The sequence below is a fragment of the Triturus cristatus genome, chromosome 10 (genome assembly GCF_964204655.1).
Source record: "Triturus cristatus chromosome 10, aTriCri1.1, whole genome shotgun sequence".
NCBI lineage: Eukaryota > Metazoa > Chordata > Amphibia > Caudata > Salamandridae > Triturus > Triturus cristatus.
The window spans coordinates 286,432,665-286,453,975 of NC_140593.1; the positions used below are offsets into that span (position 1 = coordinate 286,432,665).

The 21,311-nt window shown below is 42.9% G+C and overlaps 1 protein-coding gene across 3 annotated transcripts in view; it reads left to right on the forward strand.

Moving 5' to 3' along the window:
• Positions 1-21,311, forward strand: part of DUS3L (dihydrouridine synthase 3 like) — a 132,761-nt gene that overhangs the window by 81,108 nt on the left and 30,342 nt on the right. For all 3 annotated transcript variants that reach the window (XM_085631168.1, XM_085631169.1, XM_085631167.1), the window contains exons 7-10: positions 4,866-4,982; positions 7,895-7,960; positions 8,054-8,164; positions 8,305-8,401. In XM_085631168.1, the coding sequence (XP_085487294.1) occupies positions 4,866-4,982; positions 7,895-7,960; positions 8,054-8,164; positions 8,305-8,401 (391 nt within the window). The remainder of the gene's footprint in view (positions 1-4,865; positions 4,983-7,894; positions 7,961-8,053; positions 8,165-8,304; positions 8,402-21,311) is intronic.

Sequence of the window (21,311 nt, forward strand, 5' to 3'; positions counted from 1 at the left end):
CTTGACAATTGGACATAACCCTAGAGATGTCAAATGGGTAGTCCTTGAACGCGTTGTGGGCGACTCCTACAATATGGAAGCCAGGCTCTCGACAAAAGAGGCCCGTTGGATTTACCAGGAGAAGGTAGACCAACAGGGACTCAACGACCTTATTGAATGGAGTAAGGTGGTATTATAACATTACTTTACCACTACAAAAATAAAAACAACATTACTCCATCATTAGGGTTAGACATCCCTATATGCGGTCATCGACCACTTATCATTACCACAGAACCTAGCGGAGTCAGGCATACTCACACACTCACTGACTCCTTGAGACATCCTTTGAGATGCAGGATTCCACCACAACCACTACCGCCCCTATAATCAGCATTATGAAGAATAGATATGAACACACCTGTTTAGATGCACAAATACATCTACTGTTCGTATTTTACATCATTCAATCAGGGAGGACGTTGACATATCACACTAAGCCCCTTTTCCCCCCCCTTTTTTCGAGCCAGAAACTGACACCAACACTCTACACAACTAGGTAGATAACTGCCACAGTGTACTTGATAGCGGCGGTCTATCCAAGATGGCCGCCAATCCCCTCAATAATTCATTGCGCTTGCGCGGTCCTATCAACCACTCAATGCGCATGCGCGGTCACCGCGCGAATCATACATTTAAACAGGAAGTGGGCCATCTCCCAGCGATCGAGGGTGAATCCAGCACCGGTGCACAGGCTAATGAGGTAAGACCCGGGATTCCGGGCTAAGCAGGGGGTGCTCTCTCTTTCTTTCACATCGGATAACGAAGGCAGTACGTATTCCCCACATAGAAGGGGGACGGCAGGGGGTTCGCTAAGGCTTAACAAATGCACGCTGATGCAGCCGCGTAGTAGTAGGGTTAACATGGACTTTCAATATGCAGGCAACCATGTTAAATATGCTATACAGCGCCATGTGGTATCTATATGTAACCGCTTAGGAAACAAATTACAGCATCAATGCATTCAAGGGTGAATTCTGAATTTTTAATCGAGACATTATGGCAGGGCTCTGCTAATATTTGGACACAGCTAAAGAGCTGAGATACGACACTTGAATGGAGGTGACTTAACAGTTCTTACACCAACTCTTACAGCATGCCATCCCACCAATTGTGATATATATTTTTGATGTGTGCACTTTTAGAAACAAAGTTCCGCAGCCTTGGATGAAACAGCCAAAGGGTTGGTGCAAAATACCCCAGACACTTACACAATGAAGGTGCAGGTATGCTGCAAAACAACAACTTTGAGGGTAAATATTCCTGTCAAGCGTGAACCTAGTAATATGGACAACGAGCATTTGCTCGGTAAGACCAGTTGTGACCGGATGGGTGAAATACTGAGTACATGTGTTTTTAATTGTGTTTTCCCCCAGGTGCTGACCTAAAGTAATCGCTGGTTTACACTAGCGTTGCAGAGAGACCAGTCGACCCAAGCCCTGATGAAGTTGCCGGTAAATTAAATATGGCAACGAAACATGTCGGTTTTTAATGAGCAGCGACACAGCTGAGAATAAAGCACCGTATAGCCAGTGTAGTGCTGCTCGGTTTTAATTTGGAGTGACTTGAGTCCTGATCAGTCTCAACTCACCAAATGTTGGGTCGACACTTCCTTTTTTCGGTAGATTAGTAGACACCATTTAACATATAGTTTGCCCTGTAGACACTAGTCATTAGGACTATCACGAGGGTTCCAGAGGTGTACATTATGAACTTCCTTTCCACCTTTACTGTTTCTGTTTGGGCGGCAGCGACCGATGATGACAATAGGAGGTAGTAGGCGAGTACCCGTCTACATACACCTCGTTGGGGCTGCTTCCGTGAGGCGCTGTCGTCCTATCACACCTTTTTTACCTCCCTTGGTCTTGACCTGATCACTAGCAGGTTTTTACAGCACCACAGGATAGGGAAACACTTTGACACTGAGCATCACGGTGTTGTTGCCACTGCCGTGTGACTGCACCCGGTTCCAGTGGTTAACAACAACTCTTTTATATACATGTGGTAGAAACACCAGTGAGTGAGAGTAAGGCAGGCACTACAGATACTGAGTACCTGGACACTATATAAGAATTTTTAAATAAACTTCTGTTCGGGGTAGGTCTTGTTGTATTTCATGATTTTGAGAGGGGGGCTTCCTACCCTTTAACCCCCTAGGCTCCCTTTTTTGAGAGACATCTTCTGGCAGTGCCTTGTCCTTGGGATTTGAAGATTTACAATTTAACCTTGCAAAAGTCACACCTTTCCTCGTTAATGTTTTAGAACATAGAAGCTGTCTTGCCTTGCCCATTATTTTGTTTTTCGTCATTCAGTCTGCTCTACTTTTCTTTATATTAATTGATTTTTTTTATTTCATTTTCTTTTTCATCCAGAAAAATGTAGGTATTGAGTTTTCCTACTAATGATCCAAGCTGTATTCAGGGCGTATGTCAAGTTTTAGAAGTATTGAAGCGAGTGACGTGGCATAAGGGCTTTTGAAAAGCCACCATTTTTTCATTTAGGGGTTTTTGTTCAAGTTTAATCTGCAATACATGTTATGCAACCAATGCGTACTTTATTGGAATGCTGTTGCAGGGAGAGGCAGAGCTTCTATTAAATTCCAATCATGTTAAACAAAGTAAAAGGTACAAGTCCTAAGACTGTGACTGAAAAGCAAACATGCAGGACTGCAAGATTGAGGGTTTGGTGCACGTGGCTGTCCCTAGTTCGTCAACCAAATTTTACTTGATGGATAGTGCGCTCAGAAATGTTTGAGGCCATCAAGCCCTTTTGCGTTGTATGGCATGTGGCCGGGGTAATCCTGTGGTTTCTTTTGCGAAATTCGTCAGTTGTCACTAGAACCTGCTATCCAGTTTACAAAGACTTATGACCTGTTCCATCACTCACTAGGCAGAGTTCTGCTTCCCAGGTGAACAGAAGTTCAAATATTGTTTGAGGTTATAGCTTTCAGGTGCTTGTCTGCATGATAGAAGACACACGAGCACCCTTAATAAGGAAACATTCTTGTTTTCAATTGATTTCTTTTTTCCTTTGGGACAATTCCATTCACTTCCAGATTGCAATATTCTGTAACCTGAATTTGCTCGTCCACAACAGAATTTACCATTTAATTATTGTGTAATCTTTGCTCAATCTGTGCTTCTGTAGACTTTCTGATCAAGCTTCTAGGAGAGTGCCATGCCTAAATTGAAGCAGTCATCATCTCCGTGGAACGGTCTGTTTATTTTAGTGCAGATTCAGTAGATATTTCCATCAGAACCATGGAAAATTAGGAATTTATTAAACTGTGCTATTCCACTAGCCAAAATAGATACATTGATTAAGGCTCTTCACTCGTCTCTTTATCCCACGATCCCTAGAATACTGTCTTGCAGAATTTCATTAGTACAAGGTGGGGTGCTTTGATGATTCGGTGTTCAGTTTAGGTTGGTGTCAGCCAGTCGTTAACTATCACCAACTAGCTTTGCCTTACTTGTGTTTTTTTTAGTCTCTTGTTTCTGTTGGAAAGAAGGTGTGGTATAGATTGTCTGTCAATCGGTTGCAGTGCCACTGTGTGGCGGTCATTAAATGTAACAATTACTACTTCTCTACAGATTATTTTTATCCACAACTGCAAAGTGGATACTGGAATTAAGAAATTCTTTACCACGTGAACTGTGTATTCTAGTCATGGGAGCTTAGCATGTAGGATGTTGCTATGGGCTTAAGAACTGTTTCATCAGGACTCCCATTTTGCCAGAGTCCATATATCGATTCTAGGCATATTATCGCTAAGTGTTACTAATTTACTTCTGTTACTAAGGGCATTATCGGTTGTGTCGTGGTCGTGCTTTAGAATGTCTTTACCTTGGTTGCCTTATCCAGTGCCAACTTTCCACATGTTACGGATGGTTTTCAGATTTCTTTAGTGCACACGTTATCCGTGGAATGCATGGCCCTAACCTGAAATATTAAACTGTAATGTTTGAGCATTGGGTCGTCTTGTTCTACAGATTAATGCTCCAAATTTCATTGTGTCCTATCATATTGTTATCCTGGCAATGATTTTTCTTCATTATGTGGCTAAAATGTAAATAATTGTTGGTGCCATCCGGACACGTGCGAGATGAGGGGTTGTGGGTACCATAAGCACATTCTTAAAATGTTACGTTGCATTATAAGAATACAAAGCGTTGGTACCCTATACGAATAACTGTTCTTCACCTATTAATGTATGCTGGCTTCTGTTTTCAGAATATCACTTTATTATGAATAGTGTTCCATGCTACTGTGTTGGTGTCTTGCAGATTTGCATTGTTCTAGGGTGTCAGCAGTAAATCCAGCATGATTGGCCTTTTAATATCGGTTTAATTTGCAACGTTTTGTGATGGACACAGCAGTTCTAGCAAGGAAAAACGTGTCTATTTGCTCCATTAAAGTATATACGGGATTCATGTTGTACAGGGACAGGAATTCTGGGCACAGTTCGAAGCCGATATTGGTAATGGTCAACAATAAATCTGTAGAAATGTCTCCTGCTTTCAGTCGCAAAGAAATTTCTACTGTTCTCTCTTTTACGTACTGGAGATATCGAACATTTAGGTTTAAACATTTAATGATAGTCTTGAACGTACAAGATATGCCTTTAGTTTAACTGTTTTCATTGTAATTTTACTACTGCTCTCTTTCTCCTTTGATCATCTGTCTGACTTCAAGGAAAATGTAGTTATTGTTCCAGTTTGGTGTCCCTTCTACAAGCCGAACTTTGCTCTTTTTAAATCATTTTACTGTAAGGATTAACATTACACCTATTGATTTTTGTTACTGAATATTATACTTTTTCTCAGCTAGAGGGCTCCTTTCCCGATACCATGACCAGATGTGCTGAGCTGCTGAACAAAAGCATTGAGGTGGACTTTGTGGATATCAATGTTGGCTGCCCAATTGACTTAGTGTTTAACATGGTAAAACATTTTCTTCCAAATACAGTAACTTTTATGTACAAGTTGTATAGTGAGCCTGAACTTTTTAACGTAAAATAGGGCCTTTGCAGCCCAGGTTGAGTGACCACTGTGCGCCCTCCACCATTTGTCGAGTAAGCTTTACATCCAGCCGCTCTATAGACAGAACATAAACAATGATTCATTGTTTTCTGTAAACTTCTCCCTGCCCCATTCGATCTACTCTATAGCCCAGAATCACCCAATAAGTGCTGTCTCAATTCTTTTCCGCTCCACCAGTGGGGTATCTACTCTTGGGCATGCTCACATGGTGGAGAGGGTTCTGTCAGTGTTGATTGAAAGATTAACCAAATTAAAGCATCAACATTCTTTTTTTTCAGCATTTTGTGTCTTTTGATGATATTTTAGTTGCCTCATGCAACCGTTGTATAAAGGAAGCAGCAGTGTAGACTTCTGACTAATCCCAAAAGGAGCTACCTCTCTAGACTTGCAAGCTGATAGTAACCTGCTGAATTAGGTGTTCCAATAAGTTTAAGGCTGTTAGGATGCACCTCAGAACTCCTCACCTATTCCCCTATAAGCAGTATAAAGAAGTCACATTGACTTGTCCTCAGGAGACAGATGGTTTGATTAAGAGTTCCTCATAATATTCCAACTCATGCGTGAACGCCTGTTTACGCACGGGTCAGAATTACGAGTTTGAAGGTATTTGACACATCTCATAATTATCGGATGCGTTAAATCACTCAACCTTCATTACATTTTAGCAGGTCAAACCTGCTGACATTTAACAGGGGAAAACGTATGGTATTTACCTCCCCATGTGGATTTTGGTTCATTAAACTGCAAAATCCGCATGTTATTCCCCATGAACTCGTAATGGGTGTTAATTTCTCACACCTGATAAATAACGTTCTCCATGGTATCGTTATTTATCAGCGACAATAAATAATGCCTTATCTCATAATCCGGCCCAGAGTGTCAGCGTCTATTGTGCTAGTGATGCTGCAGGACACTCATTTTATTTTAGCATTGCAGGAGAGAGGAAAAAAGAGGAAATGTAAATGACAAGTGAAGCAAGGGACTGCTATACAAGCAATTCACTCTCATTAATATATTTATTGTTTGGTTAATTAAAACCTTTACAATTTCCATATTAAAAAAGCGTAATGGCAGCAGAATTCCTATCCTAAAACCATTTAAATAAAACATATAAAACTTTCATGAGTTGTATTAGCATCCACAAAGCAATTAACAGTAAATGTCTGCACAGACCATAAATTAAGAAAGCAAGGCTCAGTTATCAATGAGAGAGAGAGGGACTGTTCCGTCATCAGTTGGTTGTTAGCAGTGAAGAAAGATTTGCTGTTAGCTTTACTACTCAAGCATATAACAACTAAGTGTTAAATAAGCATAGAATGTCAATTTTGCTTTAATATAATGATTTAAGGGACCATGAGATGCAAAGATTAAGCGATCCGGTCACTTGACGCAAGAGCTTTTGCCCCTGCCACTTCCATGAATTGAACAAAGCGACACGCCAGCTGTACATCTCCACCTCCGAAACATGCCTTCACAGTTTGCCTGCAGGGTCTTATCCGGTTTCTAACAAAGAGCGGCTTTGGTAACTGTCGCCGTTCGGCCTGTAGATTTCTGCATATACATAGTAGATGTAATACACTTTCATTAGCATCCTCACATAGGTGGCATATGGACTGATCCTGGAGACGCTTCCACAGGGCCAGATGCGGTAAAGATGGCAAAATCGAAAAAGAAGATATTTTTCTTTCTTCTTTCTTTTAAATCCCGTGCCTAAGTATGGTTGTGGAGAGGGTTTGTCATAGCTGTGAACCACAAACCATCCGTGGGCTCTTTTTGTAAATGTCGCCTTGTCTTCTACTAATGATAGCTTTTTCGCTGTCTTATTAACAATTGACATTTTTGCTTTCTTAAAAAATTATGATCAGCCAGACCAAAGTCATGAAGGCACCAGCGTGGGTGAAGCTATCCTTCAAACCAGGATCACAATCTCTCATAAGAATTTGCTGACACGGGATAGGCTGATCAATCGGATGACTAAGGGACAGGCAGCATATATGAAGAGCTAACATTGGTTTTGTTTGCTGCATTATTTATCCAAACTAATAACATTGATTTCAAAACAGCCTGAATGGGTGAGACCCAGGGTGTCCAACATAGGACCTGAAGGGCCTTTTCCACATCAGATGTTCAGACTACCCACTAACATTTTAAAATTATTTCCATTCAGATTCTTTATAAATGCATACTATCTAAAGACCCTGAAGCTCTAGAATAGATCTGGTCCTCTTACACCTAAGTTGGACACACCTGAGATAGACTATCGCTCATCTTATAGGGCCCAGCGGGTCTGTGCTCTGTGAGTTGAAATAGTGCCTGGCAAAACTTTTCTTCACTGTTTGGGTCGCTGGATATACCCATGTTGTAAAACTCTAAAACGTATCTAATCATCATCACAGTACATCCTGCTCCTTCTTACACTGCTTCAGCCCTGGATGTTCCAGAGGGTATTTAGAGATGGCCAAGCGGGAACATTAGTTGGGTATTTTGTCAAGTGGGTCAATGTTATGGATGGATGAATGAATGAATGAATGAAAGAATTTATGTTGCGCACACCCCCTTTAATAGTGATGTCGCCTCTCTGTGTACGTGGATGCGTGTGCATTAAGGTGGACACAAACCGCTACACTCTATCTACTATTTAGGCCACACCCAATTCAAGGAAAACAATTGCGCAGTCTTAGGAGAAGAGCTAGGGGACCTAGGTTTTCTACATGTTTAACTTTAATTTAATTGCACAGTTGAGAAGACGTGCTAAATACCAGAGTCTCAAGTTGGTTTTCACTTTTTTATTTCCGTTTTCTTTTCCCCACAAGGGAGGTGGTTGTGCCCTGATGAGTCGCTCCAGAAAATTTGAACAAATAGTGAAAGGAATGAATTCCGTAAGTAAAACTTTTTCTTTTCTTTTTAATGTATGGGTACTTTTGTGTACTATTAATGTCCTCATTGAAGCATTTCTTATTCTGTTATGAAAGGTACTCGATGTTCCTTTGACTGTAAAAATCAGAACTGGGGTGCAAGAAAACGCCAATCTCGCTCATAAATTGATTCCAAATTTGAAACACTGGGGAGTTTCATTAATAACGGTATGTACCCCTCTGCAACTGGTATTTTTGTAAGAAATTATCAGTGAACCCTTCTTTTTTGGAGCAAGGCTTTTATGATGATTGAAATAATGAAGATGTTCTTTTGAGAAAGTGTCAAATTGTTTTATTGTTTTTTCTAGCTTCACGGGAGATCAAAAGAACAGCGTTACACAAAACTTGCTGACTGGGAATACATCAACCGCTGCGCTGATTTAGCCAGTCCTGTGCCTTTGTTTGGTATGTTGTCTCCATTTGCTTCCCCTACTAAATGATCATTACCATAGTAAAGCAAACTGTTTATCTTCATACCCCTTTTGGGGAACATATCTTCATACTCCTGTTGGGGAGTATGTTCCCACTTTCCGGAACTTATGCACCGGAAGAACGCACCTTGAACAATACACAGTTATCCTTTTAACTTTTAGCCCCACTGTATTTTCATGGTGGTAAAACGGCAGCTTGTATTACCGATACTGGTGGTAAATGTAATTATGGGTTATAGTTTTACCAAAGGATTCCAAGCTATGAGGAATAACGTGGGAAAAGTGGTGTTCCGGTCCTATTTCTCCAAGCCATTCCAGAATTCTGGGCCCTTCTCTTGAGACAAAGTTATCCAGGTTTGAGTTGTAGGATTTCTCCCCAGGATCCAACATATTACAGCATGCAGTAATATCACAGGCCTCCTAAGACCTATTTGTGCGGGATCTTATTTTATGGGACTATGGAAAGTCAGTAGCAGTTGGTGTAGGGGTGTGCGGAGTTATTTTTTTTTCTATGAAAATCCTGGTTTTCAGCAGTTATGCTGAAGGAAAACACTTTGACTAAAAGGACAAGGTGTTCCATAAACCTTTGAAAAGATTGAAAAAATCTTTGCACCCTATCCTTTCCATCATACCCCTATTACAGTGCTGCTACGACAGATACCAGGGGGAATCTATAGGAAGAGAACAGCTAGGTTCTAAGGTTAATTAAGCATTTTAATGATAGGTAAGAGGCTATAGGATTGGGTTTCATAGATATGTTGCTACTCACCAGTAACCTCACCTTTTCAGGGGGGACTTGTTTGTTTCTATCAGTCATAGAAACACGTAAGTTAGTGTCTGCATTTAGTATTGCTTTTCATTATATTTTCCTTTTTAGATAAAACGCTGACTTTCAAAATAAGGTTTGCAAAAGGCAGAACGCCGATCCATAAAAATTGCAGCTGCTTGTATTTTAGTGTAGTTTGTTCTTGTAATCTAGCTATCCATGTAGGCCAACTGAGCTTGAATCAGCTTTGTAAAGAGCTAAATGCATTGAAAAATCAGCCATATCGCTAAAAAGAGGGAACGTGTTCTTCACTCTTTAGCAACACTCTTGCACCTTTTTGCAAGTCTGTGCCCACCATTACAGCAGAGCATGGAATAGTTTTTCTACCTGGATTAGAAAACGTTAGACAGATCCTTCAAGCTGGGTCATTTACAAAAATACAGCGTTGAGGGTTTAATATTGTCTGTTGCTATGATACCCCAGAACTCTTTTAAAGCAGAAGCACTCGCTGCCGACGACGCATTAATGTACCTCCTTACACCAGCTGGGAAAATCGCTTAGTTTCCAAATGAACTTGCAAACCAACAGTTTGTTGTTTTCCATTTTTTCCATTTCGCATCTTTACATGCTTTTTTACAACAGAAAAAACCTACTTATCTGATACACATTTACAATTTGTGGCCAGCAGTTCTGTTTTCCAGTGGTCTTTCCCGCTTCCTATCATGTGTTGCTGTGGGACGCAATGCAGCTTCAGTGGCACGTTCAGCTGTAGAGCTGCAGCGACTGATTGCGGTCACCTGCCATTAAACATCCCTGAGTGTGTGAAAATAATCCATACTGTGATCCTCTACTGAGAATGTGCCTTTGGTGTTTATTTCTTCCATTAAATCTGTTTCAGACTGCCCTCTTATTCCAGGTTGTGGACAGAGGCCAAGAGATGTATTCTCATTATGTAATTTCCACTTCATGGGCACAAACCTGATAGTCTCACACATAATGTGCAGCACTCTGTTGCACCCTACCTTGGTTCTTGCTTTATAAATACCAATATGTGCATATAGAATGATTTGCTTAAGATCAGTTTGTTTAAAGTAGGCGGCCCAAGAATGCAACGTACTAGTACTCGCTCCAAAGACTTTAAATGTACTATCGTATTGCTTTTTGGTTGAACCTTACCATGACAATCTGCACTGTCTCCCTCTTTCATGAAACACCAGGTCCAGTTCTCCAACATTGGATCTTTCATATATTCACACACTTGAATTGTTTCCCATTGCCAGGCTGGGAAGCCTTGGCAATCTTAAATAGTTGTAAACCGTGTTTGATCATAGGTCTCAACATTGTTGTTTGGTTAGTTGTACTTCCACCTCATTTGAAGCAATCTCAACTTTAGCAAATGAAGTGAAAATGCTAGCTCTGTTACTCCCAATAGCTCAGATTTCTGCCACACATCGAGTGTGGGAGTCCCTGTGAAAAGCTGTGCTCTAACCTTTCATTTACCTTTTTCTGATTCATTGTGGTATACCCTGGAGCTTCTCCAGCCTCATCATCAGTATATATATGTATGTATATGTTTTCCAAAAAGTTGTAAATCTGTACCCATTTGAGAATGAGGTCCTGATTTATGGTTAAGGTAAACAGAGTTGTTTAGGGAGTAAGTTTCATGGCATATTTCCACTTATCGGGACTAGGAAGCCTATCCTCGATCATCCTGGCTGACAGAGAAAAAAGCTTTTTAAATCCTGCTCTATCTGTGGTCAGTAGACAATCTACACTGATGACCCACATGAATAATTTACTTATTGCCTTTTATCCATTGTGACATTTGCAGCACATTCCCTTCAAAGACTCTGAAGGATAGAGAGAGGATGTTGGCACTATATGTCCACGTAAAGAAAAAATGATCTCATTCTAAGGCCGATGCTTCATCAAGTGGGGATGATTTAGTGAAAGGTGCTCCACCAAGTACTTCCTCAAGGATGGCGAAAAACAGAAACAAGCAGATTTCCCCACCGGACTACAGCCCTAAGTGACCACAGGCACATCCTCACGGATAAAGACTGGAGTTTCTTAATAACCAAACTAAAAAAACGCTCCAGGTAAGATAAAAACCAGCTAGCTCAAAAATCTAGCTCCTGAAATGCTTTCAGTGAGTTCTAGTCTCTGCTGGTGACTTTTTTTTTTTTATCTTCGGCAACGACAAAGAAAACATCAGTCATCAACAACATCATTCTCGACATCAAAATCACCATTCACAACAGCAACACCTTCAATGTAGAGTTCATTGTTGACGACCAGATCCTCTTCAACGACAGGAGCACAATGGGCAATCAAGACTATTGCCGCCGAGGATGTCAAGAATGTGACTACTCCCAACGGCAATGATGAGCCCTTCAACATCAACCCCAGCCTTCCAACAGTTTTTTGTTCCAACTCACTTTCCCAACAATTTAAGCCTTCTCAACCACATTATGGATTCAGAATTAGAAGTGGATTTCAGCAACCAGGACGCCTCTAAGAACGCTTATAGCCCTGCAACGATGGATATCCATTATGTCCCTAAGTATGAAGGAGACACCTTAGATTATAAGACCAGGGCCTAACTGTGGGAGGAGGAGGAGGTGCAAATAAATGCATTCTTGGCCTGCTAGTTGGGTCTGCTGTGCTTGTTAATATTTTTCTTCATACTTATTTCCCTAAGAGAGAGGCTTTAAATTGTTTTATATATATATATATATATATATATATATATATAACAGCTGTTAAACATTTTTTGGACTCTCGCTCAATCAATTTCAATGACCACAACCCTATGCTTCTCCAAATGATTGATCTCTGCCTTAACAACAATGTGTTTCTTTTTGACAAAGTACTATATAGACAATTGAGGGGGGTGGCTATGGGGGCATGTTTTTCTCCAACCTATGCCTGCCTTCTGGTTGGTTGGTGGGAGGAACATGTCCTCATGGTCACCCACAAGACAATGTGGGACACACATATCCGCTTTTATGGCAGATACATTGATGATATTTTCATCGTTTGGGAAGGAACTAAAGATGAGGCATCTTTGTTTGTAACATCTATTAACACTAATACCATGAATCTGCAATTTACGGCTGCCATCAGTTCCGAGAGGGTTGAATTTTTGGATGTGGAGGTTTTTATTTCAGAAAATCAAATAGAAACCAAACTGCATAGGAAAACCACTGCTGGAAATTCCATCTTACATGCCAGCAGTGCCCTTCCGTCCCATCTCATACACAGTATACCCTACGGGGAATTCCTCCGTTTAAGGAAGATTTGCAGCCGTCAATCTGACTTGGAACAATGTCCGAAAGAAGCGTCAGATCGGTTTTTAGCTCGGGGTTACAAACCATCTAACCTAAAGAAAGCCCTCGACAAGCCAATCTTTGTCCTCGTGAAATCTGCCTTTTAACTAAACAACAACAAGCCACATCTAATACATGTGAATTGACTAGTGAGGATATGCAACCTATCCGATTAATCGCTACATACTGCAAACAAAATAAGACCGTTCGCAAAATAATTTACAAACACTGGCCAATCATTTTGACTGACATCACTCTGAAATTTTTACTGCCCACTTTACCCAACATTACTTTCAGGAGAGCTCCCTCTATGAGGGATGCTCTGATTAAATCCAGTCCTGAATCTATGGCCAAAACTACCTGGCTGTCACGTTCTGGCTTCCTTAAATGTTCATCTTGTCGTGCCTGTAAATTTGGAACTAATGTTTCTGAATATCATACAGCTTTCAGCAACATCCCGGTCCAAATAAAAAATCATTTTACGTGCCGCACTGATTTTGCAGTTTATGTACTCGAGTGTACATGTCACCTCAAGTACATTGGCAGCACTAAATTGCCGGTTTTCAATCGCATTTTGCAGCATCTACGTGCGATTGTCAACTCGGATTCTACCTACCCTGTTGCCCGACATTTTAAAGCCATTCATTCCAACCAAATCTGTGACCTCAAATATTATGTCATTGGGGCAGTACCCCCCTCAATTCGTGGGGGCAACAGAGAAAAACAACTACGTCAGTTAGAGTCCTCCTTCATTCTATTACTTGACACTAGAATGCCTAATGGAATGAACACGACTGAAGATCTTCACAATTTTTTGTAAATATTCCTTTTGTAGCTCTGTCAATTTTGCAGTATGTTAATAACACACTAATATCCATGTCCATCTTTTTCACTGGCAGCCCTACATCACAGCATCAATAATGCATTTAATTCTGTTCAATTTTGAACAGTTATTTTACTTTTGACTTCAGCCTCACCCTTTTCCCTCCCCCTTTTTCTGCCCCTCTTTTTCTTAATTTTTTTCTCTTCTTTTTCAATGATATTACATTGTTTTACATTGAATTCTATCAACTTGTCATTTTGGGAGCATCATCAAGTTCATCCATTAGAAGAAACCAATTAATTTAAGATCTATCTTTCAAATCTAGTAAACTCTTGTGATTAAATGGCAGTGTTAGAATCATTGGTCTCAAGCTGTTATTGGGGCACTTGCCATGATTCTTTGCCGTCTTCACCTAATTTCGATCTACATCAATTATAGGTTTGATTTGGTCTAATATCTCAAAGTCATGAATTTGGATTGAACATAAATGGTTTATTTGCAACCACTTGTGGAGTATTCTTTGGAAGATAACATTGACTGTGGTCCGTACCGGTCTTAAACCCCTCAGTGATATTGGAGGGTCAGGACTTTGTGCTATATATATATATATATTACCTACTGGCGGTCGCCAGTAGGTAGTTATAGTTAGGACCCCTTTTCCATAGGAAATCCGCAACATTCTATTTTGAATAACTTTGGCGCCGGTCGATGAATCCTCGCGAATTTCTCAAAATAGGTGGGGCGCTACGCTCCGCTCCTACCCTGAAAGTCTCGGGGGGATTCGTCAAGCGGGGGCTGAGATAAAAGGGGGGTCCCAAAACGCGTTTTTCCCATGCATTTTTCCATAGGACCTTTAGACAGAGCTACAGCCCGAACGGCTGAACAGAATTACTAGAAATTTGGCAGAGAGGTAGTCCCTATGTCAAGGAAGTGCCTTTTGTAGGTTTGGTGTAAATCTGTTCAGTAGATTCTGAGAAAATAGCCTTTAAATCAATATATATATCTGAGCCCGCTTACGGTACGCTTACCGTACGCGTACAGTGGCGTGCGCGAGCGCGATTCTGATTGGCTCTTAGATCTTAGTAAACATTCGAATCGGCCGAAACCAGGAAGCGGCGTCCGCCATTTTGTCTCTCGCACTGAGTGTTATTTATCAAACATGATGCCCAAAAACATGTTACGGGGCTGTTTTGACAACTCCCTCCCACATAGTCATGTTGAGGGAGTCCCCAAACATCCCCCAAGAGCAAAAACGGTTTTATTTTTTTTTCGGCAATTTCGCCGAGTACGCTTACCGTACGCTTACTGTAAGCGTACGGTAAAAAATAGAAATAAAAAAAACACTATCCACACTTACCCCACCCCCTGTGCTTTTGGTGGCCGTAGGCCACCAAATGTACAGGGCTTATTACAACAGTAAAAAAACTATATTTTGGCAACATGAAATTATAAAATCGAAATAAAAAAAACACTATCCACATTGACCCCACCCACCCCCTGTGCTTTTGGTGGCCGAAGGCCACCAAATGTACAGGGCTTATTAAAGTTGATAAAAACCGTGCACGGAACGCACTGCGTTAAGTGGGCGCGCACGCCTCGAATGGCGTAAAGTAACTTAGCATTTAAAAAACCGTACAAATTCACTGAAAAAACCATAGGTTTCACACACGTTATAGTTAGGAATTAGCATTTAAAAAACCTTGCAAATTCACTGAAAAAACCATAGGTTTCACACATGTTATAGTTAGCGGAAATTTTACTGATAAAAAACCAATGAAATTGCCCCGTTATAGTTAGTGCTGGCAACTATAACTCACGCGACCGCAATCTTCTGCTGATGACATATGTGTCTTTATAAAAAAAAATATTTGTAATATATGTATAGCTAAAAATGTATGGAAGAAGACATGGGCAAATAAGTGTCTAAATACAGTATTAGCATCAGCAGAGGATTGCGGTCGCGTGAGTTATAGTTGCCAGCACTAACTATAACGGGGCAATTTCATTGGTTTTTTATCAGTAAAATTTCCGCTAACTATAACATGTGTGAAACCTACGGTTTTTTCAGTGATATATATATATATGTATATGTATATATATGTATATATATATATACATGTGTGTATATGTTTTCCAAAAAGTTGTAAATCTGTACCCACTTGAGTGCTCCTGATTGGAGGCAAATTTACTACTTATTTGAGTTCACACAAACATTGGCAGCAGTGGAGTTGGAAATCTTTGTCAGTACCAGCTTTCCAGGCATATTACTAGCAATCAGACCCACAAAAGGAGATGGAACGTATGCATGCATATAGTAGAACTACTGGCATAGCATGACAATCCATTATTTTTCAAGTACCCTGCCACTCTAGAATGAGGTCTTGATTTATGGTTAAGGCAAACAGTGGCAGAGGACTGTCAGCCACCCTGCCTTTAGTCCACCTGCAAAATTCAGAGATGTCTGCTGGCCCCACAGATATCTTTATGCATTTTCAGTAAACCGTCATGGTGGTCTCTCAATGCAGCATGCGATTAACAGATTGCCTCAACGTTTTTAAAAGTTTTTTATTTTTTAAAAAGGAACTCCTAACACCAGGGGAGATTTCTCGCATGGTCCAAAGGCAATTCCATTTTTCGTTTTTTACCGTCTCTTACTACCAGGATATACCTGGTGATGTCAGACAGAAAAAAAAAGAATACTCCAACCATGCACGCTAATTAAGGCAGACAGTAAAAACAAAATACACAAACCGTGCATGCTAACTAAGGCAGACAGTCGATAGCTTACCTCTGATGGTCCGTCGGAGAAGGTTTTACACAGATAGAATACATTTATCTTGCGGTTCACCCAGGAGGATGGACCTTGAGTTAGACGGGCAGGGTACTCCTCTGCCATTGCATTGCTTTACCATGTCCGCCAAACTCTAAATCAGCCCCAGAGGCCACATAATGCCAATCAGTACATATCTTACTCTTCATGGAAACAGTCCATCTCGAAGCTTGGTCATCTCTCCTATTCTCTAACCCCACCCGAATCTCGCAGACTACATGCCTGGACTATACTTATCAGGAGTATGATTACCAGCACCAGACTTAAGGATGTTATTACTCTCAGATGTACGCACCTAATCGTGACTATATGGACCCTGAGGAGTTGCAGGTACATGTTGTGTTTTTAACAACCTTACAACAAATCATGGACATCTTTCCAAGACTACTGCCTGAAAAATATATGTCTGCCCCACCAGCACCTCCAATATCTGCACCTCCTACGCCACCTCCACTGCCAACGGAGCAGTCTCCAAGACCAGTCGCACCGTAACTTGTCCTGCACACTTCTAAAGATGGGGAGATGAGGATTCTTTTTTTTTTTTTTTTTTTTTTTTTTTTGAAAAACCTTTATTGACATTTCAATCAATAACAAGTATGGGCCTACAACCCCCCGGGGCCGGCCGCTAAACAATCAGAACAATAAAAATCAAATGTGAACACAGGCTGCACCTCGGAGAGCAGATTCTTCATGCTAGTATAGTCCAGCCAGTGAGCAGCCCAGGTAGGACACCAGGAGAAAAAGGGTTTTTCATTTTATAATGGAACGAAACAGTAGCATCTGGTGCCAAACAATTTCCCAACAGCGATAAGAGGCAGGCAGAATAATAGACGTAAGCAATAAACAGCAATCTATTGGATCAATGGCGCAGACACAGGAAATTCAGGATGGGGAAGAATATCATAAACAGTTGCGCCTGCAAGCCCCCGCCCTAACGCCCAGAGAACACCCCGGAAACTGTGGCACACATGAGAAGGCAACGATTCACAACCAAGGAGGTGTACCACGCTGATCCCAGAAAAGAAAAAACCAAGAAGAAGCGGAGAAGAAAAAGGAGGCCATGGAAAAAGAGATGAAAGACTAAAGAATCCCCTCCCCCAACCCCCCACCCTGCACCTCTGCAAATGAGTACGGCCCCCCCCCCCCCAGCAGTGTGCCTGTCGCCCTGGAACTAGACCCGAAATATAGAAGAAACAGGGAAAAAGGAGTAAGAAAAGAACCCCACCAGACGGGGGGGTAGAGAAAGTATAATAAACTGGAGGAGGGCCTTCAAAACATACCCCCGGCTTCTCCCTCCCGCACGGTGAGGTCTCCCCACAGCAAACAATAAGCAGCACCAAAGCGACCATATCAAAGAGAGATGGGGAGCATATATGCACCTAATATGCTAACAGCTATGCCATGAGAGTACGCAACCCCGGAGTCCGCCCGTCTACTAGATGACCACCCCCGAAGGATCAGCCTTATCCTTGACCTCTCTTTGCAATTCTGCCCATGCCTACCCCTCGACCCAGCGCCATGTCTGATGTTCCCAGGTATAGAAGTGTCCAAAAACGACCGGGAAGCGACACACACAGATGGGGTGGAAGTCTCTGAGTACCAACACAGTCCGCATCATGGAGGGACGTCTTTCCCAGTGCTGCCCCAGGATCTGCACTGCACACAAGGTCCAGGAAGGCGGAATCAGTCAAAGCAGACAACTGTTGCTGGAATTGTCCCTGGGTCGCCGGAGGCCGTGCACGGGACGAGGCCACCACCTCCCACTCAGGTCCAATACCTCCGGAACAGATCAAACCCTCAGCCAGCCGATCACACGGTAGCATACTGTCCGGAGTGTCCAGCTGTGCACTAATCGCAGGGGTGGCCGCGACATTTTCCTCCTGTGTGCAGTGTGGGAAGTCCCTGTGTACCTGAGGACAGGCAGGCCGCCCCTGTCCCAACACTGATGCCACACCATCGAGCTTACTCCCCAAGACCCCGACGCCACGAACCAAGGAGAAATGAAGGGCACCAAGGGCCTCTAGGAGGTCGCCGTACCCCAGCACAGCTCTCCGCGAGCGCTCCGCCACACTCCCAAAAGTCCCACACTCCCAATCCCGCTGCGACCCAGTGGACAGGATGGTAGGCTGCATCGCAACAAGATGGCCGCCGGGGAGGCCCGACCCGTATTGGGGCCGGGACCCAGGGACAAGCGCCTCGAGGTCCACGTCGCTGGAGACAGGGTTCCGGGGGCAGGCAAAAATTATCCGTTGCGTGGTCACGGGCAACAGTCGTCCCCACCACGGACCAGCTCCCGCAAAAATCCGGGAGCAGCCCGCAAGGATCAGGGCGAGCTACGGGCGGCGTCCGGGCAGCTCACCGTCAAAGGCAGGGGCAATCACCGGAGAATCTGAGAATTGCACCCCCGGGCATGCCCCCGGTCCGCTACGCTTAGCAGTGGGAGCGACCACGGCGAAATGCAGGCCGAGGTTAGCACCGCTCCGGTGGACCGACTCCACCCAGTCGCCGCAGGCCGCTGTTGTTGAACTGCCACCCGGCCAAGGCGTCCACTCGAGGTCCAGGCTCCAGGGCTGCACGGGCCGCAAAGTTCAAATGCACATTTCTCCGGCGGTACCGCAGCCAGAAACCTCGGAGTCACACGGTCGGGTGCCACTCTCGTTCACAAACACGATCGCATAGCGCAGACTGAGGATCTCTTGCAGGATATCCGTGCGGGATGCGGAGGTTCACGGAGCCGGGAGTCTACGCTGCCGTCCCGGTCGCCATCTTGGCTCCTCCCCCCCGAGATGAGGATTCTTAAAGAATCTGTCTACTCAAATTTGGAAGAAGACAGCATTACTGTCAGATAATGGGGCTAATGAGGAGTGGGATGATTATCTTACCAAAGGAAGGTGACAAATCTATCCAGCCAGATTCACCTACTTATGAAAAAAACCTTTTCCATTTGTTAATGGAGAGAAGGGCTACAAATGTAATCTCCTGATGACCTTAGAACATTAATGCTTCCTGTGTGACTTAAAGGAACAGGCCCATAAAGCTATTAGGTCAATACCTATACTAGAGTCATGAAATTGATGAAAACACCAGCCACAGTGTCAGCGGTGGTGCTTCGTTTGAAGACACAGCCCTAACCTGACTTATGGGTCATCCCAAACCAAACCAAACCCCTATCATATCTACAAAACAGGGCAGATCTAAGAACCCGGTCACCCCTTCACCAGCACCTCCTGATAAAAGATGGCAGAAACAGTGATAATTTAGGCTGTGGGGTTGATACTATGGCGGCAACATCAATCAAGGTGGCAAACGCATTGATGACTTTTGGCAGTTATGATTGTCAAATGTGGCATGCATCTTGCCATTGATTGCCCTCATACTGGATTATAAGAGAGAAATCGTGCAACAACTTCAGCAGCTTTAATTGATGCTGCAGTGGATGTTTCAAAAGCAGGTTTCTAGCAGCAGCAGCTGTATTGAGAAGTCCGCGATGGCTACGATCTGCATCTTTCTACCCAGAAATCCAGGCAGAGATATTGAATATGCTGTTTGATGGAGTAACTTTGTTTGGGAAACATTTTGATAACGCTTTGCAGTATATTAAAACAGATGCAGCAAAATCCTTTGGTGTTCTCCAATATTGTTGCCCTGGTTTTCTCTACTTTTCGTGGCTCACGAAGATCTCGGGCCTATAGAGGGGGTTTCCTTCAATACCAAGGTCAAAGCTACTCTAAATACCCTACAAGACAACCTGAATATGACCAGGTTTATACACACAATAGAAACCACAGACTGGGGTACGGCAGATCCTCTGGATGAAGAAGGGTGCCTCACAAATGTGATCGCAAGACAATCGGAAACGAGCTTGACTTTTCACAGATGCCCCCACCCCTCACTCCCCCAAGCATCCCCATCTCAGCAGATAGAGGGCAGAAATTCTCTAATTGTCTTTGAATGGGAGTCCATAATGTCAATCCGTTGGGTGGGGCATATTGTACTCACAGGTCATTCTTTGGAGTTCTAATAGAAACTGCCAAACTGCGGCCCAGGAAAGAACATCAGCTTTGTTTGAAGGAGCTACAGCAGGGAATTAGCCATCTCCTCCTCATAGGAGCGATAGAGGTGGTCTGAAATCAGGGTTCTATTCCAGATTCTTTTTAATCGGGAAGAAACAGAACAGTGAAGACCTATTATGGACCTCAGGCAGCTGGACAAGTTCCTACTTATGATCCAGGAAAATGATTATCTGATGTCCCTGGATTTTGAAGATATATATTTTTCACATTCAGGTACACCAGAAGCATATAAAATACCTCTTCTGTGCAGTGGTGAGGCAGTATTACCAATATAAGGTGCTACCAATTGGCCTCAAGCCAAAGCCTTGAATATTTACAAAGTGCCTAGCACCGTTTGCTGACTTACTCTGATGACCTGGTCACTGGGTGTACCTGTACTTGGATGATTAGCTTATCAAGGTTCCATCAAGGGAGAGTCATCAGCGTCTACGACCGTCTGCATCACTTTTTTCCACAGACTAGGACACTGAACACCGACAAGTCCTCCACAAAACTTCAAACAAAGCTTCAGTTCTTAGGATGATGCTAGATATGCAACTGGGAGAAACTTTCCCCTCAGCAGAAAGACTAATAAAGCTTTGGTTCAAAGTAAGGGCATTCTGCGTCAAACAGCTGCTCACAGTCAGAGGGTACACATCTGCTGTGCATGATGTCATCATGCATAGGTCTTATCCTCGATTGCAGACTCCTGACAAGAACATTTCCAGCAAGCCCTGGACAGCCCATAGAATCAAGCTCACGGCAAGTGGGACGATATGGTCAGAGTTGCAAAATGGCTAAAACAAGCACAAGTATGCAGGCAGTTCCAGACGAATCTCAGCGTAGTGCTTCCTTTCCACCCTTCGTCGGACATACGGGTTCTCTGTGCCATAATAGTTGGTCTGCAGGCATTCCTTCCACGGCTGGCAGGTCAAGCAGTCCTTATCAGCACAGAAAACACCACATCATTGTTTTACATCTCCAAACAGTGGGGAACAAGCTCCCGACTGCTGTCGTAAACGCGCAGAAACAATGGGTCTGTGCCATTTCCCACCACCTGGACATCGCTGTGGAGCACTTCTTC